At 36.9% G+C, this 27,084-nt stretch overlaps 1 protein-coding gene across 6 annotated transcripts in view; it reads left to right on the plus strand.

Moving 5' to 3' along the window:
- The first annotated feature begins 206 nt into the window (after positions 1 to 206).
- Positions 207 to 27,084, plus strand: part of SRGAP1 (SLIT-ROBO Rho GTPase activating protein 1) — a 437,132-nt gene continuing 410,254 nt past the window's right edge. For 2 of the 6 annotated variants that reach the window (XM_053716831.1, XM_053716835.1), the window contains exons 1-2: positions 207 to 446; positions 1,560 to 1,790. In XM_053716831.1, the coding sequence (XP_053572806.1) occupies positions 1,724 to 1,790 (67 nt within the window). In that variant the 5' untranslated portion in view covers positions 207 to 446; positions 1,560 to 1,723. Of the gene's footprint in view, positions 447 to 493; positions 1,791 to 27,084 lie in introns of those variants that run through there. The other 4 variants (XM_053716834.1, XM_053716836.1, XM_053716833.1 and 1 more) reach the window with 4 other exon arrangements.

A 27,084-nucleotide genomic window follows, 5' to 3' on the forward strand; every position in this document is an offset into this window, starting at 1 on the left:
ATGCAAAGCCTCCTGCAGGAACCTCCTGCTGCCATGGTAACCACGCTAGACTATTCATCGTTCTCTGTTTGGTTTAATTTCCCAGGGTTCCTGGAATTCCCGACATCTGTGTGGACAGTTGAGCTGTCAGTCATTGAACTATAGGGCAATGCTGAGGATGGAGGTGGCCATGAAAGTATTTCGCCCCTCCTTCTCTCCTCCCTGCCGAGTCTCGCAGGGTCTGGCTGCAGTGCTGTATCGCTAGCAGTTAAGGGGTACAAAGAATAGCACGGGGAGTTTACAAGTTTATACAGTGAGTGGTGGCAGGTGATGCCCCCGGGATACTGACTGCTGCACCCTGCTCTGCGGAACATACTTGTGTTTTATTGTTTCTCCTCTACCAGTAAGAGACTGTGTGAGGGTCTCCTCCGGCCGGTATTAGCAGACAATGCTAGCAACGTGAGGAGGTGGCTGCTGCTATTTATTATCTCGCTGCACTGAGCTGAAACAAGTGCCCCTGGGGACTGGACCATTAGTGCTGCTGTGCTCTCTAGTCAATGTGCTTTGCATTTAGCTGCTGTTCCACTCCCATTCTCTGTACTCTGATCCCAGTTTACTATACCCTTTGGCTGGCTGCTGTTGTGCCACCCAGTCATTATATTCTGCCTGGCTGCTGCTGATCTGCATTTCACATTGTGCTTGGCTGCTGGGCTTCACACTTAGGCTGTGCTCTAGACATTGTGCCTGGCTGCTTCTGTGCAATCGGACTGTGTTTTCAGTCATTATTGTATCTTGCCTTGTTTGCTGCTGCTTGTGTTTTCTCAGATTGCCCTTTACAGTGTGTTCCTAACTGTGCCCAGTCATTGTTCTTTGTGCTTCCAGCATTGTACGCACTGCCTGACTTTACACCTAGCTACTGTTCTCCTTACTAGACTGTGGGGACTGTGCTCTGTGGGGCTTTGCTCTCAGCAATTATACGCTTTGCTTCCAGGTATTGTACCCCGTATCTGGCTATTGCGCTGCCCCAACCCCTGTATTCTGCAAATAGCAGCTGTATTCTACGCATGTAATACTACCAGTGGCTGCTGTGTTCCTATTCCCAACCATTGTGCTGTGCGCCCCCATTCATTGTACCGTGAGTCTGAGCCCATTCAGCATGCTCAGTGTATTCCTCTAGTCTTCCTTATTGTGCCTGTTACTCCCTTGTTGCTTTCCAGGTGTTTTTTTTCACCCTTACTGTGCCTCTCTGTAGGATCTGGTATTCTCTCTTTTCCCTTCTGTACCTGCCTTACTCTGCCATTTTATAGCAAGTCCCGATTATTTGCTCATATCCTTTAAAACGAATCCCTCGTTTTTTTTTTTCTTTCTCAGTTTTCCCCCACTAGGGCCACTTCCTCTCTGTTGTGTGGGGTTTGTCACTGTAGGCTGCAGTTTTTCTGTGTGACTTTATTGGATATTCGCTTCCTTCATCCTGCCTGCTTTAGTGCCCTGTTTGTATTGTCCCTAGGTGCTGCTATTTGCTTCCTCAGACTACTTCCTTCACCCCAGTAACACATCTGTTTCTGCCCCTGGGTTCTTAGGATGGCTCCTTTGTTGACATCAAGCCCAATCTTTCTGCAAACTTCAGCAGAGTAATCACAAATCTCAGGTTACCTCTTGGAGAGACTGCACCCTATCCTTAAAGGGATTTACATTTTTGCTTGAGTGTTGGTAAATCGGCTGTGGTTAAGAGAACAACTGGAAAATGTCCACTCCTAACAGGTTCAAGAAAGACAAAGAAATAATAGCAGAATATGAGAGTCAAGTGAAAGGTAAGTTATTTGGTGATATCAGTGACAAACAATAAACTGAGAACTGTATTTTTATGAAATGCTAATTATACCCGTTGTTTTCAGTCAATAAGGAATGTTCTGATCTTGTTCATTGTACCTTATCAAACATTTAGCTGTTGTTTGGTATATTGGTCTTATTTACATTTTTTTCCTCCAGTTTGTTTAATCAACACTATCAGTTTGGACTTTGTATAGCTTCTGCAATAAATAAAAAAAAATAGTGTTGCTTTTATATATTTTTCTATTTCACAGTATTTTCTTTCCCCTGACTGGCTGTAAATTCAAAAGGCAGTAACACCAAACAAAGGAAATACAGGATCAATTAATAAGACATGTCAGAGTGTCAGTATGTGAGTTTCTAAGTCACAAGTCAGTGTGAACCAAATGACACATGTAAAATGCTGATAGCTTTCCCAAGCACATGGTATAATCAGCCTTTCTAAATTCACCCAATGCCATTCATACAGCATTATCAAATTGTGTGGGTATTAAAGGACTACACACCATATAACTGCCAGCAGTGCATATGTTTTTATTTCACTTCATTGAATTTAATGACTCAACATGCTGGCTAAAACTCCATAACTAATTAATTAAACTGTCTCACAAACTGTTGATGTTTTATTGTTCAAACAGTTGTCCTTTTTTGAGCTGTCTTATTATTATTGCATATTGGTTTTCTAGGGTGCTGCTGCTCTGGTTTCTAGGATCTTATCAAATGTTGTTATTGTGAGTTTATTTACTGCAACATATTTGTTGATTAGTAGTTATGATTATTTTATAATATGTAGAATACTGGTTGACAATGTTAAAATATACATTTTAGGAGACAAGAAATATATTGATGAGACAGCCACAGAAATGTTAGGGTCCAGAGAAGGTAATCAGATACAGATACAGGTAGAAAACCCTTTATCCATACTGCTTGGGACAGGAAAAGGTTAGGATTTTAGAGAGGATTTGTAAACAACAATATCTTATGTCATTTAGGCAATATTTACATGTCATAATACAGCTTATACATGTAAGCTAAAGGTAGTTTTATATCATTTTATTTATATGCATACTACCCTCAGATAGTAAAGTACTGTAAACAGGTAGTGTATGCTGTTTAAAATAAATATAGAGTATTATTTGCATTTTAGAACACAAACAAACCAAACACACAGGCTGAGAAAAATGTGATTTACAGGAAGGGAAAATAGTGATTTTTGATTAAAATTTTTTTTTTTTTAATATTAAAGAGTTTGGCTTTGGGAATTCTGTTTTTGTAAAATAATTCAAACATTAGAAGCCAAGTGTACAATTTTAGCAGATTTAGCTCTTCCAGCATTTGCCAAGCCCTGATGTAGAGAGAAATATTTTGTATAACTACTTCATTCATTGCCCTGTAATTTAGCAGGGCCTTTAACTTAATCTTCCAAACAAACAATAGAGATGGTAATAAAGAAAATGCCAAGATCTGTAAGATTTCCAGCCTTCCCAGATCAGAATAAACAAAGCAGCATTTCACATGGCTGAAACCAAGGGCATAGTTTTTAAATCCCTGTTAGTGCGATCAGTATTACCGTGGAGCACTGCAGTGCATTTTCCTGTATTGTAAAAACTTAGTAAATTTACAGGAAAACACACACCAGATGCAGAGTTTCAATTAATATGATAATAATACAATTCAAGGTTAAAATAAATACCATTAAAGGGACATTCTTATTTAAAAAAAAAAAAAATACAACAAAATGCTTGCATTTGTTAGAGCCTGTTTATTTACACTAATGTGCCTTACTAAGTATATGTTTAACCCTTGCAACAGATTGCAGCTTCTGAGATTGCAGCTGTTGATTGGTGGCTACATACGTTTGCAATTCCTCATTGGCTCACGGTTATCAACTGTGTCATGATCAAGAGCCACAATATCTTGTTGTTCCTGAGCATGAGTTTAGCTATGTGTTAACTTCTGTGTGGGTTTGCAAGTGACACTAGTGCGCAAAAAAAAAAATCAGAGTAACAAATTGGAGCATAAGAATGTCAGTTTAATGCAGATACAGTCTTGTGAAACTTTTATGAGCTTTTAAAGATATGAACACGCTTTGGGAGATTTTAGGCAGTCTAGCAGAGGGTGTTCCAAGGTAGTTGTCTTTTTATACATTGTAGGCGTGTGTTTTGGTTTAGTGGGCAATGCTAAATTATAATTATTAGCTCCAGTGGAGCAGAATTTACACCCATAATTCTGCAGGGCTTTTGTAGTATCACAAAAGCCTTTCTATAATTGTGAAGTCATGGAACATTTTGGGAGATTTCATTTCAAGATGATTATTAAGAGGAAGCATTTACTTTTGTGTACTACTTAAGAATTGCAACCTGTGAATCAGTGACTCCCTCCCATCTATCGTGCACAACATCTCAATTTTTTACCTTCTCTTTTTGAACTTTACAGTTAATTGTGAACTGTTGTCTCACCCCTCCACCCTCCATGTGTTACTCTGATCATTAAACGGAAAGTAAAGTCAAAATTAAACTTTCATGATTCAAAAAGATCAGGGAACGTTAAACAACTTTTCAATTTACTTTTATTGTCTAATTTGCCTTGTTATCTTTTGTTGAAAAGCACAGGAGCAGCAAGGCACTACTGGAAGCTAAATGATCAATGGTGACTTCACATATATGCCTCTTGTCATTGGCTCATCAGATGTGTCCAGCTAGCTCACAGTAGTGCATTACTGTTCCTTCAACAAGGGATAACAAGAGATTGAAGCACATTTTGTAAAAGAACTGGAAAGTTGTTTAAAATTGCATGCTCTAATTTATGAAAGAAAACAAACTTGGTTTCATGTCCCTTTTAAATACAGTAGAATTGCATAGTCAACAAATTAATAATAAACAGACAATGCAAATGCAATAACAGAGTTTCAAACAAACAGTACATTTTTGGCTGTCAAATTTCAAAATTTCCTTCCATTTCTCTGCCCTCATAGCATGTGACAGTGATCACCTGCACATACTCAGTAGGAGCTGGTGCCTCCAAAAGTGGCAAAAAAAGACAAGAATGTGCACCATTTGATAATGGAAGAAAATTTGGATTTATTTTTATATTAATTATGAAAAATAAGTAAATGTTCATGCTTAGATGCAGGGTTTGCTCAAGACATTGTGCTGTCTGGGTCCAAGAATAAAAATAAATACACCCCAACTCTGTCCACTACAGTCTAAACTCAGCCATTGATAGCAGCCTGAAATCTCACATAAACACACAAAGGACCTCATATGAGAGTAATATAAGCCACAATAAACTCTCCCTTTGTGTTGTCAAATGCTGCTAGGGTCTCGTGGTCCAATTATAGAGCCTGTCCTGTTTAGATGGGTCCTGTTTAGATGGAGTCTACATCTTATAGTTCAGTATTAGAAATAATAATAAATAAATTGAAATCCATAGGGATAATATACACACAATAGGGCTTCACCATGGGAAGTACATTTTATTTATTATAAGTTTCAAAGCTGCCTACTTTTAAGTCCATTTTTTAATGTCCGTGCTTGACATATCGTATCCCTATAAGTTATTCTGTGACTTCTTTTACATTACATCATTCTGTATGTCTATATGCAAAAACCTGGCTCCTATATAAATGTGAAGCTGTATTCTTGATTTTTCTGGCTAAATTCAAAGTTGGACATCAATTTTCAAGCCTTACTCTATCTAGTCTATACACTATATATCAAATTATATTATTTTTTTTTTTTTTCAAATAGTTTTACCAGTAATTTTCTGTTATGTTACCTGCACCACTTATTTTATATGAGAATTCTAATCAGGTGCTGTGACACATTAGTATTGTCCAACTCCTGGTTGAGAAACTCTGTTCTGTCGGGACTTGGAATTTACAGCTACTTACCTTCTCCAGCTCTCTATGCACCAGATCAGCCCCTCATTTTATAGCTGTATAGTGTGTGCATGTTGTGATGATGGGGAGGACAGAGACGAGGAACACACAGTGGCAATTAGAGAACATTTAAAACTCTAAAAGGAAATTGCAGTTGAAACTGAAATATGTTTTATTGAATTTTGATTAGAAGTATTTTTGGATTAAACTTCTATTTGCAAAATGCTTTTAGTAAAATCAATCATCAATATTATGTACAATAATGGAGAGCATATGTACATATGCCCAGTGCACTCACATATAAATACTGCACCTTTTGTTGCTTTGTAATGTTAAAACTATTATTACCTGCTATAAGGACAGCTGTAGTCTTTTCAGAAGGAACAAACTGCAAATAATTATGCAGAGGACTATACCATTGTATTGTTTAAAGCCCCCTACCACCACAGAGCTCTGAGGACTTTTAGCACTGGGTCCCAGCACAGTGTGACACTCTGGCAACCCTGAATGAAAAGAATGACTGCTGAGAATAAAGCACAACACAGTAATTCTTGCAATTTCAACAGGTGCCACCAATCAACTTGAGGGTGCCATATGTGTCTATCTCAATTGCAACCCAACAATACCAGGGCTCACAGATCCATGTGTCCCAACTTTTAAATATTTCTAAAACTGTAGCAGGGGATCGATTTTTCTAAAGCTCTCAGGTCACGGGAGATTCTATAAAATGCCTTGTCCGTATTTCTAGGGTCCCTCAAGGATTGCTTTAAAGACAATTTTTACCTTGAGAAGTGTGCATATCATTAAGAAATTCACTAATATTCTTTAGGTGAAGAACAGACATTACTTAAAGTGAATGTAAATATTGATGCTAAAGTGTCCGGTTTTTAAAAATTCGATTATAAACAGGGACACTTTAATTCATCAAAATTTATATTTCACTCCTGTTGTGAAAAAAACTTACCTTTTTAATCTCCAGCTTCCTCCACCCATTGCAAAGCCTCTTCCTGGGTCTAAAATGAGGAATCAGGCCTCCTCCAATCACAGCTTTGAATCAGTCACCGATTCCCCCGGGGGGGAAGCCGTGATTGGAGGATGACCTATCCATCATTTCTGACATCAGAAATGGCTTGTGACGACAGGAGGAAGATGGAGCTGCTGTCAAGTTTAAAAGGTAAGTTTTTATTTCACAACAGGAGTGAAATTTCAATTTTGATGAATTAAAGTGCCCCTGCTTTTAATCAAATTTTTAAAAACAGGGCACTTTAGCATCAAAATTTACATTCACTTTAAAGTGAATGTCAAGTTTGATGAATCAGTGTCCGGTTTTTAAAAATCCTACTAAGAACAGGGGCACTTTTTTCATTCATCAAACTTTACATTTCACTCGTTTTGTTAAAATACATTCCTTTTAATCTTAAAAGCCGCTCCAGCGATTCCCCCTCCTTCCGCTCGTCACTTCATACGTCAGCAATGACGAATACGGCATCCTCCAATCACAGCTCCCCCCCCCCCCAGGGGAATAATTTCCTGAGGCAATGCCGTGATTGGAGGGAGCTGGATTCGTAATTTTTTTTTATTTTTTTTTTTTTTAATTTTTTTTTATTGAGGTGTTCAAAACATACATCAAGTGATCAGGCTTTAACAATCCAAAGACACAAAGTTTGGTATACATACAAAGATGAGGATACCGGCATCCACAAAGTGCTGTGAGGAGATTTATTTTACTTTAGATATGATGAGAATTAGTCAAGGATAATGCTAAGTCTGTATAATAAGGACCTCATTTTCTGTGTTATAAATTAGATTATGGTAACTATTGCTCAGGGATTGTATAAACTAGATGAAAAACAACATGGAAATTTAAAAGTAAAAGTAACTCAAAACAATGATTTTAGCCTAATGGATTATATAGTTGCAGGGAATCATTAAAGGGCCACTGTAAGTAAATATTTTCTATGCCTGTTACTAACTAACTACCCCAAATACGCTTTTTATCAATAGCATTTCATTAACATATCTCTATTGTATGTCAGAAATCTTGTCTGCAAATTTAATTGTTTTCCAAACCCACTCCGTGGGTATCCTTTGCTCTGTACCAATCCGTTTACAATACCTAGGTTTCAAAATGGTGCTTTAAACACAAAGTTATTGGTTTAAGTATTTTGAACATGCAGTGCTGAAAATAGTGGGCAGGATAACGTGACATCATCGGCGAATAAAAGATATAACTTTTAGAACGTTATGAAACTTCGTTTTGGAGAAAATATAGGTCAGTAGGTTTTAATTAATGTTTATTAACTTTAATATGTTAGTTGTTTAGCTTAAAAATTATAACAGAAAGTAATCCTTTAAAAGGAATAAATGATGAGTATAGCTAGTGAGAAGGTAAATAGGATAAGGGGATACAGCGAGCAAGAGCCGCTCAAAAAAAGGGTAGGGGTTTTTTTGAGAGTACAATCCGGTCAGACAAGAGTATATAGATAAGTGTGGAGGATGTAGCTAGGAGTGGGAACTGGAGGAACAGATTTGAATAAGAATTGGGTAATACTAACCTAGAATTCTATGGCTAGAGCCGCTCTTACATAAGTGTGAGGCAAAGTGTAAATGATTAGTAAAATTTTCAGTTATATATAGTGTTGCGTGTACCTAAGAACAGTTATACTTACGAATAATTATGGGAAGCTAGTGGCATTACCGCTTATCAGCTGAAATATCTTATCCAGGAACAATAGTGGAGATTACACAATAGGGTAGACCTTGCATTACTATAGTATATATTCTTACATGTAACAAATTTATATCCCATAGGTTAATCACATAAGTTGCAGTGTCATGTTCTGCTATTAACTAATTGCACTGGACAGCATAACAGCCATGTAAACACTTCCCTTCTAACATACGCAGGTATTCAATAAATATAAATATGAAGCCTTGGTGTTAGACTCTTTTAACCTGTATGTCCCGCATAGTACCTAGGCCACTCTTAGGCCACCCATTTCTAGATTGGCAAGGGTTGAGGGGGTTGGATGCTTGTCTTAGTCACGCATGGACCTTAGTGTATGAAACATAGGGGGAAGGACTAAATATAAGAGAAAAAAAAAAACAACATTTGTAGATTTGGTGACATTAACATGTGGATATATGATAAGAACCACACTTGTTTAGTTATTAGAGAAGGTTCTAATTGTGAAAGAGCTGCCATCAATGATAAAAAGGAAAATATACAAGAGGGCTACAGCTTTAAAGCTCAGGAGCTTGAGAGTAGTAGAGGGGTCTGCTTAGATGTATCACCTAGACAAAATATGTACAGATTGCTCAGTATTAATACACAGCCTCAAGACTATTTTTGATGAACGAAGAACTCATCTGAGTATAACTAATGTCTTGCTATGTAGGAACTCTGTGGGGTCAATTACATAATAAAGCCAGGAAGAAATATATTGTGAACACCAATAAATCTAATGGTAAGAGTGAGTCGGTCCTATCAAGTCCCTGCAAAAACATAAACCTGCGACAAGACAGACCATCTTTCACATGTAAGATAAACTATTCGAATATATCTGTGGCTATAATTTTGGGGAAGGCTAACGGGAATAAAACATTTGAGTTAATATGAGAGTTGAGAAATACACCAGTCTAACACATATAAAAACAAAATTTTAGAACTATATCCCAGTGCAGTGTATATATAACATACTCTTCTTAAACTATAAGAGTCACAATGCAAAGAAAAAGAAAATTGTTAAACTCGGATGAGAGGCAAACTGCCTTAGATTAGTTTCAGAGCCTTTAAGAATCAGCCCACTCCAATGCTCAAACGATACCGTTGCAGTCTATTATGAACCAACATGACAGATCCGACTTCCAAAGTGTGCTGGGGCAAAGCTCTCTTAGCTAAGACTTTACATTTCACTTTACATTTCACTTGTTTTGTTAAAATACTTACATTTTAATCTCGAAAGCCGCTCCAGCGATTCCCCCTCCTGCCGCTCGTCACTTCATACGTCAGCAATGACTAATCCGGCATCCTCCAATCCCCCCCCAGGGGAATCATTGCCTGAGGCAACGCTAGATTGGAGGAAGCCGGATTCGTCATTTTTGACATATGAAGAGGCTTACGCTGGAGTGGCTTTCAAGATTAAAAGGTAAGTATTTTAACAAAACGAGTAATGAGTTTGAATAAAGTGCCCCTGTTTTTAATAGGGTTTTTAAAAACCGGGCACTGATTCATCAAACTTGACATTCACTTTAATATTTCTTCACAACTGTTGCTTCTTTTCATTAATGTAACCCTGTTTCATCTTGTCTGCTCTTCCTCATAGCTACAATTCCTCTCCTGTGTTGTACCTTTTTTTTTTTTTTTCATCTGATTAAACATAATGTACGAGGCACATTCTCTTCAAATCCCTTCTTAAATGGCTACAAGGAGATTTCACAATAGTAAGATATTAAAGGAATAATTGTCACAAATTAGACCATATAAATTATATGTTTTACATTTTAAAAATAATACACATATAAGAGACGTTGGTCAAAATTAAACTTTCATAGTTCAGATCGAGTTTGCGTTTTAAGAGACTTTAATTTTATTCTATTATCAAATTTTTCTTTTGTTCTCTTGGAATTCTTTGTTAAAAAGCATACCTAGGTAGGCTCAGGAGCAGCAATGCAGTGCTGGGATCTAGATGCTGATTGGTAGCTACATGCGTATGCCTCTTGCTTAGCAGATATGTTCAGCTAGGTCCCAGTAGTGCATTGCAGCTCTGGAGTAGCCTTCAGCTACAGTATCCCACAAAAGTGAATACACCCCTCACATTTTTGTAAATATTTTATTATATCTTTTCATGTGACAACACAGAAGAAATGACACTTTGCTACAATGAAAAGTAGTGATTGTAGAGCCTGTATAACAGTGTAAATTTGCTGTCCCCTCAAAATAACTCAACACACAGCCATTAATGTCTAAATCGTTGGCAACAAAAGTGAGTACACCCCTAAGTGGAATTGTCCAAATTGGGCCCAAATTGCCATTTTCCCTCCCTGGTGTCATGTGATTCGTTAGTGTTACAAGGTCTTAGGTGTGAATGGGAAGCAGGTGTGTTAGATTTGGTGTTATCGCTCTCACACTCTCTCATACTGGTCACTGGAAGTTCAACATGGCACCTAATGGCAAAGAACTCTCTGAGGATCTGAAAAAAAGAATTGTTGCTCTACATAAAGATGGCCTAGGCTATAAGAAGATTGCCAAGACCCTCAAACTGAGCTGCTGCACGGTGGACAAGACCATACAGCGGTTTGGCAGGACAGGTTCCACTCAGAACAGGCCTCGCCATGGTCGATCAAAGAAGTTGAGTGCACATGCTCAACGTCATATGCAGAGGTTGTCTTTGGAAAATAAACGTATGAGTGCTGCCAGCATTGCTGCAGAGGTTGAAGGGGTGGGTGGTCAGCCTGTCAGTGCTCAGACCATACGCCGCACACTGCATCAAATTGGTTTGCATGGCTGTCGTCACAGAAGGAAGCCTCTTCTAAAGATGATGCTCAAGAAAGCCCACAAACAGTTTGCTGAAGACAAGCAGACTAAGGACATAGGTTACTGGAACCATGTCCTGTGGTCCAATGAGACCAAGATAAACTTATTTGGTTCAGATGATGTCAAGGGTGTGTGGCGGCAACCAGGTGAGGAGTACAAACACAAGTGTGTCTTGCCTACAGTCAAGCATGGTGGTGGTAGTGTCATGGTCTGGGTCTGCATGAGTACTGCCGGCACTGGGGAGCTACATTTCATTGAGGGAACCATCAATACCAACATGTACTGTGACATACTGTAGCAGAGCATGATCCCCTCCCTTCGGAGACTGGGCCGCAGGGCAGTATTCCAACATAACGACCCCAAACACACCTCCAAGACGACCACTGCCTTGCTAAAGAAGCTGAGGGTAAAGGTGATGGACTGGCCAAGCATGTCTCCAGACCTAAATACTATTGAGCATCTGTGGGGCATCCTCAAACAGAAAGTGGGGGAGCGCAACATCCGTGATGTTGTCATGGAGGAGTGGAAGAGGACTCCAGTTGCAACCTGTGAAGCTCTGGTGAACTCCATGCCCAAGAGGGTTAAGGCAGTGCTGGAAAATAATGGTGGCCACACAAAATATTGCCACTTTGGGCCCAATTTGGACATTTCCACTTAGGGGTGTACTCACTTTTGTTGCCAATGGTATAGACATTAATGGCTGAGTTATTTTGAGGGAGCAGCAAATTTACACTGTTATACAGGCTGTACACTCACTACTTTACATTGTAACAAAGTGTAATTTCTTCAGTGTTGTCACATGAAAGATATAATAACATATTTAAAAAAATGTGAGGGGTGTACTCACTTTTGTGAGATACTGTATATGTTTAATCCATTTAATCCAACTGTGTAAATTTATGTCCCTTTTAACTCAGACAACTCCTCCAGTAGCTGCAGTTGAAAGCACTGCCCGCAGCACACTCTCCGGCACATCCCACTGCCTTCCAAATATGTGATCATGTGAATTACTCCTGTATTGCTCGAAATTAGTTTTGGTATCATTTTGTTGAATCCTTCTATAATCTGAAGCTCTTCCTCCATAAGCAAATAAAGGCACTTGTCTCTTCCTCTGTTGGTTTATTTGCTCCCAAATGTACCTTATTGTGATTTTTTACATCAGTGATGGGGAGCTGATGATCTGGGGGCATCATGAAGTACTCCAAGGCTTTCAGTTATATAGAATCACTAACAGAACATGTGCATTGTCAGATTGGCCTGTGTGTACTTCACGGCCTCCCTACAGCCCTCAGATTCTGTATTCTGCTAACATCACAAACATACTATAGGGCAGAATTATTACTAATATTAATATTGGTTTCAGGTTTGCTCATGCAATGTTTGTTTAAACTGCTGCTTACTAAACCCTTTCTGCCAGCTAAGAGGTGGTGGATAAAAATCACCCTGGATTGTTCTGACCAGGGTTAGGCAGAGTATGCTGTCCTCAAGTTGTGATTCCGCTTGGCAGACAGGTTTACTATACGTGGCAATGGTTAAACGTAGTCTTCCATTTATACTGTAAGAAGTCAAACATTGGGGTATGTAACTGTATGTGACCCTTTGAATGCTAGTGACAGGCTCTCACTGACAGTCTACAAGTCTACAAGCTTACCAAAGTGAGCCACGCTCTTTTTAGACACAGACAATTGAGCCTTGTCTTAAATGCACAATAATTTATCTCAGATTGTATTTGTATTGTTGGAACTATATTGATCTTTTCTATTATAGAAACAGGGTAAATCTGTTTTCTAAAATAGCCCTTTATACAACAGGACCCCAAATATATTACTTTCTGAACCATATTCCATATTTAACTACTGCACTTATGCTTTATTGTTGATGGGAACTCTGATTTTGATATGAGTCTGAGCATATAATAGGCAACTGCTGTTGTATACCACATTTTTTCTTAGCCTGTGAGATTGGTGTGCTGCCATGACAACAGAACACCCTTCATGTGCCACATAGGACATGCCATAAAAAATAAAATGCCCTATTACAGAAAGCACTTTCTACATTCTAAAGTCATAATGTTTTACAAGTTCTAAGTAAAAATAGCTGCACAAGAAAAAAAAAAAAAGGCCAGTCATCATGGATTGCAGATGTTTATTGGCTGTTTGTGTTCACATCTGCCTATTTGGAACAGAATTAATTACCATTAGTCTTAGCAGAGAAACTGTCAATCAGTTACAATTATTCTTACCTCCTTGTTTATCCTTTTCCATTTGATCCACTTAGTCCCACATAAACAAAGGATATGTAAGTTTTAGGCTGCTAAAACTTTTTTTTTTGTTTTACCCTTGACTAAGTTTTAGTTGTTAATGCTTATAATAAATAGAATATCATAAACAATGATTCTGAGAGTAAAGATGTGTGGTATATTAGTTGAAACCCATGACTGGATAATTTATGTTTATACCCATAAAATAATAATAAAAAGATAGAATCTGATCATTTTTTTTACCTAATTTCTAAGATTACATTCTCCTTTTATTCACAATTTTGAGTTTACTCATAAAAGTGCAGGTCTTTTGTAGAGAGATTAGCGATGAAGATTTTATTTTACAGAACAGAACCATATTAGCTTTTCATCACTTATACTGTATCTACACAAGGAAATCTGCCTCTGGGGCAGCTTTCTCACTGTGTATGTAAGTTCCACAATATAACAAATGTTTCCTTTATTTATCATGTTGCTTCTCCTGGAAATAAAACGTTACATGCCCATCAGGGGTTGTCCTAAATTATAGTTTTGCAAAGCTTGATCTGCATTAAGCAGAAGATCTGTAATTCTGCGGATACTGAAGGAAATATTTGTGTAGGTTTTGTATAAAAGTGGAATAACTATAGGGTGTTTTTGTGTTTCTGATAATAATGTATATTGTATAAGAACAGAGAAAACTATTAAGCTAGGCAGAAATGAGAATAGGCAGTGCCATTGCATGCTGCAGTGAGGAACGATAAAGCAAGGATTAGATTTCATTGCAACCTCCACACATAGTCCTATGTAGTCCCTACTTCAGTCTTGTTGCTATCCAAACCTTGGCATCTTGCACTTCGCAAAGTGCTAATCTCATTATGGCCTCTGCCTCTCATGGATTGTACCTCTTTGAGAAACCATGAAGGGATGAGGAGTTGTTTGCATACATTACTACTTTACTACTACCATATTAGCCTTGTGCACACCACCTGAAGTATCCATGCATGACTTAAAGGGACACTCAAGTCAAAATTTTAACTTTAACCATTCAGATAGAGAATGCAATTTTAAACAACTTTCCCAGTTTACTCCCATTAACAAAATGTGCATTATTTTTTTTATATTTACACTTTTTGCATCATCAGCTCCTACTGAGCATGTGCAAGAATTCAGACTATAAATAAATATATTAGTGATTGGCTGATGGCTGTCACATGATACTGGAGGAGTAGAAATAGGCATAACATTGAAATTTGTAAGAAAAATAAATCTACTACTCATTTGAAGTTCAGACTAAGGGCTATTGCATTGTCTTGTTATCTTGCATTTATTGATTATGCAAATCAGAATAGCAAAGTGATGTACAGTAATTGGTGGGTGAGGATAGTGGATGAGGAAGTAGGAACTTGGTTTTATAGATGTTAAAGGTACATTGTACACATTTTTTTTTCCGCAACAATGTATAGTTTGCTTATTTTTAAATAACGTGCTGATTTTCAGTCTCCTAACCAAGCCCAAAAGTATTATATATAGACTGAAGTCTACAGATTCCTGCTGCGCCTGTTTGTATAATCAGTAATTTCATATGCAGAAGAAGATGGGGAGTGTCTGCTCTTCCTGCTTTCCCAGCCCATTTCACTGGATGTCCCAACCTAACCTCATCAACAGTGCTAAACTCTGAGCTTCTAAGTACTTTTTAAAAAGGTTTTATACTGGATTTTTAGATCTGCATTTGTGCATATTCTTTATACATACAGTATTTATTACATGCAGTTTAATGAAAATTGGTGGACACTGTCCCTTTAATATGTAAACAGTGAGAATAATCCAGGATGGGCAGCTGGACTGATGATACTAACAAGTAGAGAAATCTGGTGGAGTAAGGTCAATAACAGATGATGTTAATACTCTGGCTGTGTCACATTTTAATTTCCACAGAAAATGCCAATGCCGGTGTCCTTTACAGCCCTAACTGTTTTCTTCTCAAGTCCTTTTAACGTATTTATTCAGCTCAGCTGAACCTGTTCTGTTGACCATTTGAGGCATTTTTGCACAATGTAATGCTATCATTTAGGATCTTGCTCATACACTGTTTTTTTAGTGCAAGATAGTTCTGTGAAACTGAATTAATAATAAATTTGCCCCAGCCACAGAACAATATGCTCTAACAGTTCTATAAACTAAACCAGTTTTTCTTTTAGTAGATATTACTATATAATGTGTTGTGTTCATTATTTCTCCAGTCAAATAATGTTATTTAATATTGTTTGCAAAATAAAAAAAATGTGGTGTTTATTATACGTTACCTGCAAAGACCAAATTTACTGTCATGCTTTTCAATTTATTATTATACTTTATTTATTGAGCGCCATCATATTCCGCAGCGCTGTCCATGGATACAGTTCATTTAAATAAAACAATAATATAAAACTTGTAAGACTAAGAGACAGAACAGAATTTACAAACACATACAGGAGGAATCGAGGGCCCTATTCCTGTGGGAACTTACAATCTAGAAGAGAAGAATGCATGCCCCTTGATTTGAAGTGTGTGTATGTATATATCTGTGTGTGTGTGCATGTATATATGTGTGTGTGTATGTATGTGTATATATATATATATATATATATATATATGTATATATGTATGTATATGTATGTGTGTGTGTGTATATAATATATATATATAATGTATAAAAACAGGGTCATGGTTTTAATAAATATTGCCACTTGTCCCAGTGTGATAGGCAATATTTGGGATCTGTAAAACATTATATTTGCTTTTTTTTTTTTTTAATATTTTTTTTATTGAGGTAAAATTTGGCATACATATCTCACAATAAAACATTCCATAAATACTAGCATAGAAAGTACGATACAGAGCTGAAAAAAAATGTGAATACAAGCGTTGATAATACTATCCACTAATAGGATAACAAATAGAATAGATAGAGAGTGTTAACAATGTTATGTAGACATATGCTTCATTCATGCCAACAATAATGTAAGTCTCCCCCTTTTAGTTAAGGGGCCACTCATGGACCCCTACCCAAATGGGTTTCTTATTGCGTCGGGAGGCTACCTGCACTAGAAAGACCGCTCGTGGATCTTGGTATGTTTACCTCAGATTTTACAGTTTTTTATAGGTTTAAGAAGGGCTTATGTTTAAAACTTCTTTCATAGAACTATAAAGAAAGTAGCTAGAATCAAGATTTATTTAAACAAATAACTGTGAGAATGAGTATTGGGAGACTACACAGCGGTAAAGTGAGCTTACCATATGGAACCCATAATCTCAAAAGGTTGTCTGTTCAATCATTTAGTTATTGCGCAAAGGAGCCCAATAGAGGGAACTCCTTGAATTTCTATTTTATCTTACCGCTTAGCATAAAGAATCATAATCTTAGGCATACTGTGAAGTTCAATTATGCCATTAAGTGGGCCAACTTAATTTGTCTTAAAAGACTGGAAAGCTGATTCTAAACAGATCACTTGTGACCCCATGGGAGCTCTGAACTAAAAGCTAGGGACCTTTCAAAAGATAAGAGTTTGGTTATCATATCATGTGGTCAGAGCCGTCTACTCATGAATAGACCGTATCCCATAAGGCAAGTAATAGTTATACAGATAGTCTAAAACTTGGACTTTGAATAGTCATTATTAGATTTAGGTATCATTCTAGAGGCTAAGGGGTCTAAGCTAAGTTTGACCAACCACCACCATTTATAAACAGTGTCATCATCATGTATAGCATTTGACTGGCTAGAGTTTGTAAGGCACAAATATGCAAATATAATATAACATAGTAGGGAATCGTGGTAACATAGAACTGCCTATCATAGAAACAAGAGAACTAATTATAGTTAGAACAATAGAGATAAGCATTAGGGAGACTGCGCAGTATGGTATCGTCCAGTACAGTATAAACCAAAATCTCTGCCCCGGCCGCAGGCAGAAAGATGGTAAAAGTCCTCAGAGAACCACAATATGCATCTTGTTTTCCCTCAATAAGTAAACAGTTACACAACATCAGAATCTAACCCAAGAGTATACATGAGCTATGCAGTATGTGCCAACAATCTGATAAAGTATAAAGTTATTGCAAAGGTCTAACAAATAAAGCATAACAAATAAAAAAAACAAAAAAAAAAACAAACAGGACATCAGGGTATGAGGCAAAATATCTCTGTGCATCTTCATTAGTCCCAGTTGATTCAAGAACTAGCAGTAAATAGGGACCCCAAAGTTATGACAGGGATGAAGACCCCATAATAGTGGTGAAGTTATATTACATAAGGATGGCATGTGTACAAATTTGCCCCAATGTGGAGGGTCCCAAGTAACGATATCAATAGACAGGGGATTTGATATCTGTACAGTTAGTTATGACTCAGCCTATTCCAGCCCTCACCGCACTTTTATAAACAGCAAAGGTAAGCACCATGCTTTTGTAGACAGCGAAGGCAAAGCACCCAAGACCTCCCCAGGGTAGACAACATACAATCCATCTTAGTGGCCTTTTCGCCGCCTGCAGCAGGACACTGGGTGGTGTAACGATGGAAAAGTCGCCAAGCTGTGCAGGTACAGGTCTCGGTGCGGTTATCAACCGCAGTAGTGCCTTTTCAGGGGTTCCGGTAGGTATATTGTAGGGTCCGAATGTCCAAACCTCCGCTATCAGTTTGCGCGAGGAGCTTCTCAAAATTGGGCAATTGCTTTTCTCAGCTATCCGGCACTCCTGGCTCCCGGTGGTGTGCGCGGTAGCTGCAGCCATTTTCTTTTGACAGCATTGCTCCGGCTCATTCAAGTTATCAGTGGCGGTTGCAAGGAGTACTTTGTTGGTGGGTGGCAGACTCCAAGCCCTCCAGGCGCCATCTCTCTCCCCCCTAGATATAGGGGAAGCAGCTTTGACAGACTGTTCAAAGGCACCTACCTTGCCCCACGCGGGATCTCTACTACAATGCGCTTCATATGCCTTGATGTAGCCCTGTAGCAGGCAGTATATGTCATCGATTGTAGCCCTAGCAGTGTCCATAGTGATTGATCACAGGAATATGGGATGTGAACAGGGGTGTAGATTCCCAGGTAGTCTGCTCCAAATTAAAGCACTAGAAGTGCCACATAACGACAGGGCCCAAGGCACCCTGCCGGGGGGTAAAAGTAGGCCGAGATTTTAAAACGGCTCCAGGCGCCGATGCCATCAGCAATTCTCGAGGAACAAGGTTGGGTAGATGCAGCATTTAATATATAAGCTGGTTTCAGGAAAATATTTAGAAAATCAATCGGCTGTGAGGTGAATTTTTGCAATTATCACAAGAAAGCCGTAGCAGCACACAGCTATGCGACCAGTCATGGCCGCTGCCCGGAAGTTCCCCCATTATATTTGCTTTTTAAACCATAGTACATAGTGATGCGATAATGAGACATTTGCCAATCTTAAAGTGTTAGTCAGTAATGTCATGGTGAAAAATGACTTGTGTTTCGCTACTCAGTCAGTTGTTGGTTTATTTTTAAATGTGAAGCAATTACTGTTTATTTCAGAGCATCATCATTGTGAAACAATTTAAAAATACACTTGTGTCGGGCAGCCGCTAAAAATGGCTTGTCTCACTCTCTTCACCGTCTGTTCTTGCACCCTAGTTTGTTCTTTATGTATTTATGTATATCTGTGTATTCATGTGTAAAGTAAATATTAGACTAATTAGAAGCCAGACTTTTAGGAGCTAGATTGTGATATTTGTATTTAGATATGGGGAGAATAACCCAGAAAGTTAGGAGCCAGGGTTAAAATTTGAGGAGCCAGAGGCTCTCCAGCTCCTGTGTTTGTCGAGCCTTGTCTTAAAGGGACAGTATACTGTAAAACTGTTTTTCCCTTAATGTGTTTCAAATTACTTTTCTACCAGCTGCAGTGTATAAAATGTATGAGATTTGCTTTTTAAGGTTTATTTGTGTATATGAATTAGCTGGTTTTGTGTTTTGAAGTCACAACCTAATAAAATGGGTTGAGCTTGTGGGTGTAATTAGATCTCATTACTTTATCATATTGTGTACATATACATGTTTCTTTATCTTATATCTGTCCATAAACCAATTACCAATACTTAGAGAGAAGAATGGAAAATTAACATTTTATTACCTTATCTCTTCTACAACCCACTGGGAGTGAAATTTCTTCTACTGGCTGTGTTTTCACAACTTGGCCTTAAGGCCAAAAACATTCAGGATAGGTGGGGATACCACAGTTTAAATCAACTATTTAAAATGCCAATATAAGGCTAATGGAAATACTTGTAAACAATTTAATACACTCCAGCAGGTAAAATGGATCATTGGGAACAAATTAAAGGGGAGAACATTTTTGAGTAAACTGGCCCTTTAAGGAAGCCAAACTGGACTTCCTTTGACACTCATGGTAGCCTCTTTGGTTGGCAAGTGAGTATAATTTCCTTTAGTCTAAGGAAAGTTCAGTTTATTGCACTTTTAGCCCTTTATTCTAGTCAAAATTTGTGTTTTATCCTTATGCTAAACAATGTTCCTTCAAACCCTACAACAAATCACAATTAAACCCTTCAATAAATCACAATCTTCAAGTTCCCATTATTTGTTATTTATGTTTATTATTTTTAAGTCCCTTTTTTGTTCTGGTATTTGTCTAGCCCTGGTATATACACGCACATATTATGCAGGAATGATTGTTTAGTTTAAAATCTAGGAACCACCCCAAATAATTGTTGCCTTAAAGTTTTTATAGCTTCTGGAAGATTGAATTTATTTATATAGTTTGCATTCTTGTGTATTAAAAAGTATTTCCTTTTACATGTAGCTTTTTATTAAAATATATTTGACATATATCTTTGATGACCAATGATGAATTTCTGTAATATGGTCATTTTAACTTCAATAACTGCCTGTTGTATTACTAGAGGAGTGTAATTCTACCACAGTAGCTGAATTACTGTTTTTATTATAACTCAATGTTTTTTTTTTTTACAATTACCCAAGCTAGTTGAGTTTGTGGCAAATGTGTTCTTTAGGGGTCTGCATGTGCTCTGGGAGTGCATCCTAGATAGATACCCAGTAGCACTTGTAGGGAGAGCTGTGGTGGACAAACACAATGTTATAAATAAACCTAAAACTCTAAGGAGGACACAAATTGATTTGATTTAAAAGAAAATAAAACCCTTGTGATATAATTTTGGTTGTCACTTGATATTTGCCTTTTGTTTTGATTAGATTGTGATTTAGAACTAGAAATTTTGATTTGCCTATCAGTTGCAATTTGATAAATTGGACTTGACGACAAAACACATAACCAGGGTTTCTTGAAGTATATGTCTGGCTTCTGAGAGTTTTAGATAATTATACAAATATCCAGGGCTGAAATGTAACAGCCATGCATATATCAATATACAAATGCCACTGAATATATCAATATACAAATGCCACTGAATATATCAATATACAAATGCCACCGGAATATATCAATATACAAATGCCACCGGAATATATCAATATACAAATGCCACCGGAATATATCAATATACAAATGCCACCGGAATATATCTATATACAAATGCCACCGGAATATATCTATATACAAATGCCATGGAATATATCAATATACAAATGCCACTGAATGGCTCTTGTAATGTAACATGTAAGAACTTTTCTTGTACTGTGTACCAAAAAAAGGTGATTGTTTACTAAAGTAGCGCCTGTCTGTAAACAACTTACAGTATTTTCATAATACAATTTCTTCACATTAAGGGGTTCTGGTGCTTTACCAGATGATCAAGCACTTTCTCAAACCCACCAGTTCATCATTTTGTATGTTACATACACACCATGCCTCCTATATCAAAAACAAAACCCCAGATCATGCAATACAGCATAGTGTAGAAACTAAGAGCCATTAAAATTAAAGTTTTATGATTCAGATAGAGCATGCAATTTAAAGAAAAACTACTTTCCAATATTCTTCCATTATCAAAAAGTGCACATTATTTTCATATACGCACACTTTCTGAGGCTCCAACTCCTACTGAGCATGTGCAAAAGTGCACAGTCTATACATATTTTGTGATTGGCTGATGGCTGCCATATGATACTGGGGAAGGGAAAATTGGATTAACTTTGACATTTGCCAGAAAATATTCTACTGCTCACTTCAAATTCAGAGTAAGTGCCTTGTCTTTTTATTGTGTATTTGTCAGAAATACAGGTCTACTGTATTTAACAGTCCTTTTAATCAAGCCAGCTGTTGCTGCAAAAAATAAAAAAAGCCTATATGTATTTTCTGTTTTAGTTCTTAGTTATTATCTTATGATTCTTGGTTGATTTTGTGCTTGGTTTAATACCTTCAAATTGTGGTGCAACAAAAATAGTTCTAGTTTCTTGTGACTTCTTGCAATCACAATTTATGTCTATTTTAATCCTGTGGGCATGACTCAAGCTGACATTTTTAGAGGTGGTTAAATCTGTTTTTATTGGTCAAGCCTCTTTACTGCACATGGTCTTAGTTATTATGTGATCAGACCCTGGAAATGAATTCAGAAGGGGACTACAGTGTATGTGTGTATATATATGTGTGTGTATGTGTATATATGTGTGTATATATATATATATATATATATATATATATATATATATATATATATATATATATATATATATATATATATATATATATATATATATACACATTTGGAGTAGGAGACTTTGTTCCATATGCCCCAAATGTTTAAATTTAGACAATAAATGCATTTTTAACATTTTACTCTAAAAATATTTATAAACTAGAAACAAGAACTCTGGCTTGTGGGATTTCTCCATTCTTCAACGTATCTGTAATGAGTCTTTCGCAAAATTATACAGTTGATCCTCTAATGCTGCTGTAATAATGTAGTTTGCAAATCTAAGGAACAAAATATAATAGTGTTTAGTTAAAATACATTAATTTATTTTGATTACAAATACTATTACAGCATAAATGGGGACGAGGTGATCTATTTCCTAGCTAAGTATGTTAACTACTAAATTAATGGTGGGCCTAATTTTAGCGCAGGAAGCTGCATGGAAAACCAAATGCAAACATCGCAATAGCCAGTAGGCTAGAAATCCTAACGTCAGCAGGATATTGGATTTCAAATCTGTTGTCATTCTGGCACCTGTGTTACTAGATCTGTGTAGTAAAGCCTTCCAGATATTCCAGTTATTAGATTTCTGCTTACTGATGGAGTCTGAAACAAAATGTGAAGTTACTCAGTAAGGTCAGGCTTAAGAGAGAAGTTCTTCATTTTCTTTTAATTAGGATAATGTGTCACACACAGCACAAGATGAGAATCATGTGAGTAAACAGACATGACATTATGCTTAATCCTTTATGTGAAGTACCAATACAAAGGGATTATAACTCATTTTAAGCAACACCCTTATTCCCCTTGTTAGACATATTTAGCTATGTGACTTTTAGCTATATTCCCCTTGTTAGACATATTTAGCTATATGACTTTTAGCTATATTCCTCTTGTTAGACATATTTAGCTATATGACTTTTAGCTATATTCCCCTTGTTAGACATATTTAGCTATATGACTTACAGGAAGCAAGAACCTTCAACCACACTCTTATTTTATTCTCCAAAATAATATATCTTCCTATGCAAACTTGAGTGAGTCTCTTTAACGAGTTATCAAACTGCTGAACAAAAAAGGAAAGGCCAATATGGGATTATTGCATCTTCTTGGTTCTCTGATGCTGGTTGTATGACTAGCCTTGCAGACCAAATACTAAAAGCTTTCCATTTTCTTTTTAAATGTACAATTTATTTGAGAATATAATGCTTTTCAAAACTGCTCTGGGAAGTGGCAAGGTCACTACATGCTTATATTGGCCCTGGGTTATTTTCCTCCATGCTCCAAGAGAATTAGGAAATTATAATTTTAGTAATGCAGGCGAGTGCAAATTTGGAGGCACAAGAAGCAGTAGTGTCTTTTGGTGTGTTCTAAAAATGTTTGAGTATGGTGGATTACATTACAATCATGCTTACTTGCAATATAAGCCTATAATGTAAGGGCTTTGTCTCTTTAAAACTATGTATGATTTGTTTGCAGGTGGCATTGTGGAATTGTTGTATACATTTTCTCTGTTGTGGTAGCCTCCCTACCTTTTATGATCTCATGAAATTGTGCCACTTAGTATACAGTGCTTTCTTGGAATATTCACTTTTCTCTGTTATTAAATGGTTTAGACAGAAATAGGCTGTTAGAAGATAGTCAATTAGAAAACTATAGAGTCAATTTTTAGCAATTCAGACAGTTTCAATGGAAGCAAAGGCCCTTTTTATCATGCAAGCAATTTACCTGTCATTTTCTGTGTTCTGTACAAATACAGTATAGGAGGTTGGAACACGTTTATGACAGATATGATTGCATTTTGGCTTCTGAAAAGCTTGTTATTGATTAATAAAATAATACACTTGAACTTTATTGTACACAAAAAATAACCCTTGTATACAGTATATGAAATAACTTGTATTTTTAGCAACTATGTAAGCTAAAAATAGTTTTAAGTTAAAGTAATGGTAAATTCAATACTTTTATTTTGTGCAATTCGATGTAACATAATGTTTCATTGATGAAAATACACAAATGTAAAACGTACTGTAGTAATTTACATATAACCGCTTCTTTGCTACTGCACGCTCCGGCTTTTCCCCTGACTTTTTCACCATTGTCCAATGAAAATCGTTGCATATTTGGCATTGGTTTCAATGTAAAAAAAAAAACCCACAGGATCTTTTGCGTATGATAACACATGCACAAAAGATCCTGTGTGTTTTTTTTTTAATTTTTTAAATTTTTTTACATAAAAACATGCCAAAATGCCACGATTTTGATTGGACAATTGCAAAAACATCAGGAAAAAAAAAAAAAGATCTTAGTGTCGGGGCTGCCAGAGCGTGCAGTAGCAAAGAAGCTGTTATATGTAAGTTACTACAGTAAGTTTTAAATTTGTGTGTTTTCATCAATGAAACTTTTATTATTTTTTAAATGTTACATCGGATGGCACAAAATAAAGGTTTTGATTTTACTATCACTTTAAATGACAATTTGTTTAAAATAAAAACAAATGTAGCACACCTAGATATCAATTCCATGCTGGCTGATAGGGACAGCTCCCATAACTTTATGGATAAACAGCAGCGAAAGTCCATAATTCTGACAACTAAAAGTAGATTTGGTGACAACAATAATATTCATGTTTTTTGATAAAAAAAAAAGTAAAGCTGCAATATATTTTGTTACCATTTGTTAAAATGGGTTGAAACTGAAACCTGATTAAAATGGGGGGATTGACAAATCTATTTCATTTTTTTACTGTATGTATTTATAGAACAATCTGAAAATGATGAACCAGAAGTAAAATTCTAGAAGCTGTGGCTATCTGGCTCATATGAATGTGTCAAGCCCTGTTCTAATTGGTCTTCTTTATAAAATATACCTTTTTATACTTTTCCCTGAAGTAAATATGGTAAAATCGTGTTTTACTTTGGGTCTTAAAGAATTACTGTAGTTTTATTCTTGGCATATATAACAATTATATAAATCAGGTTATAATGTTCAAATAAATAATTTGCACCTACTTGCAGTTTCAAAAGATCCTTCTAATATATATCAAATTTAGTTTTAAAATCTTCTAAATATGGTCTGTACAATCGTCCGTATATTTAACCAATAATATTCAGCTTTTTTTAATCTAATTAAAACGTTAAGTCAGCATCTCGCGCATGAGCAATCTGATCCAAGCTATAAAAAGTTATTTCTTTCTTATGCCCACACAATGATAAGTTGCTCATTAATGCTAGGGAGATTCTATGGCCCCTATTTAACAAAGGTTTGTCGGACCTGATCTGACACTGCGGATCAGGTCCGACAGACCTCACTGAATGCGGAGAGCAATACGCTCTCTGTATTCAGCATTGCACCAGCAGCTCTTGTGAGCTGCTGGTGCAACGCCGCCCCCTGCTGATTCGCGGGGGTTGTCAATCAACCCGATTGTACCCGATCGGGTTGAATTGCGGTGATGTGTGTCCGCCTCCTCAGAGCAGGCGGACAGGTTATGGAGCAGCGGTGCTTAGGCCGCTGCTTCATAACTGGTGTTTCTGGCGAGCCTGCAGGCTCGCCAGAAACACAGACCCTCATGCTCCATCTGGAGCATGATAAATGGGCCCCTATATGCGAACAGCACTCACCTTATTAGCGCAGCTCCGTCACCCGCTCTGCAATTTCAATACAGAGAAACACAAAATGACGTATTCTCTGACGTGTCAGAAGCTTGCGCAGGGACATCGCGGATAGTGTCCGCCATATTGGTACCTAGGTTCTCATGCAGGATAGGGCTAGGTGATCAGGTACCCCCGGAGTGAGTTTGGAAATCAGGATTACTTTGTAAATCAATTGCAGGCAAACAGTAAGTTATTACAAAGTATGTGACATTAATAAGTGTCTTTTTTTAAACGTTTTATCTATTTTTCAAACTTTGTTTTTTGAGTTCAGTGTCCCTTTAAACACTTACTTTTATAAATTTAAAGGGACAGTGTCAAACAAAAAATGCATTCTGTAATTCATTAATGCAGGTCATTTTTTTACTCCCACTAGTTAACTGTGTTTAAACCCCACATAGAAAACAGTGTGCCAATCAGGAGCAGCAGTCACACCAGCTGTGTCCTGATTGGCAGGTACAATTTCCTTCTGCTCCAGGACAATACTTTAGCTGTGTGTTTAACCTTTTGCAACACTAGGATCATCAATGCAGTCATTAAGAGCATGTAAGTATAGAAGGCATATAACTGAAAAAAGATATATTTCAAAACACCTGCTTTGGATTAGCACAATTTTTCTGTATCCGTCCAACAGATGGGAAGCGCTTCCTGATATATAAGCGATTAGGGATTTACGCATGCATGTTTGATTCTGATAGCAAAAATAAGAGCTCAAGAGTCCAAGAACAGGGCATTAACTATGGATGGCAAATGTACCACCTTGAGTGTAGTGTTAATGATTATTTAAGAATACAGCATGCTATGCTTTACATGTAATCTGGTGGTTTCTATTCTGACATACATGTAAAACAAGTAGCTGTTTTTATTGCACTGCATTTCAGTTATACTCTATATCAGACCTTGACAAAAGTCATCTACAATATAGCAGACAGAATTGTTTCATGTAGAATGTGGACATGCACATTTTTTTTTAAAATGTTTTTTTGTCTTTTATTTGGTTTTAAATGTATTGTGTTCTTCTCACGCCCATCATGACTTTCTTTATGTGATATATTTCTAATAAAAGTTATGTTTTAATAAATCATTCCGGTCCTCCCCTCCTCTCTCTCAGATTGAACATCTCATCTACTTATAGATATAGTGTGCCACAATAGTGTTTCTTTTCCCTTCTCTTTTATTTAAAGGGACACTCAATCAAAATTAAACTTTCATTATTCAGATAGAGCATGCAATTTTAAACAACTTTCCAATTTACTTCCATTAACAAAATGTGCACAGTCTTTTTTTATATTTAAACTTTTTGAGTCACCAGCTCCTACTGAGCATGTGCAAGAATAAGTG

The sequence above is a fragment of the Bombina bombina genome, chromosome 6 (genome assembly GCF_027579735.1).
Source record: "Bombina bombina isolate aBomBom1 chromosome 6, aBomBom1.pri, whole genome shotgun sequence".
Lineage (NCBI taxonomy): Eukaryota > Metazoa > Chordata > Amphibia > Anura > Bombinatoridae > Bombina > Bombina bombina.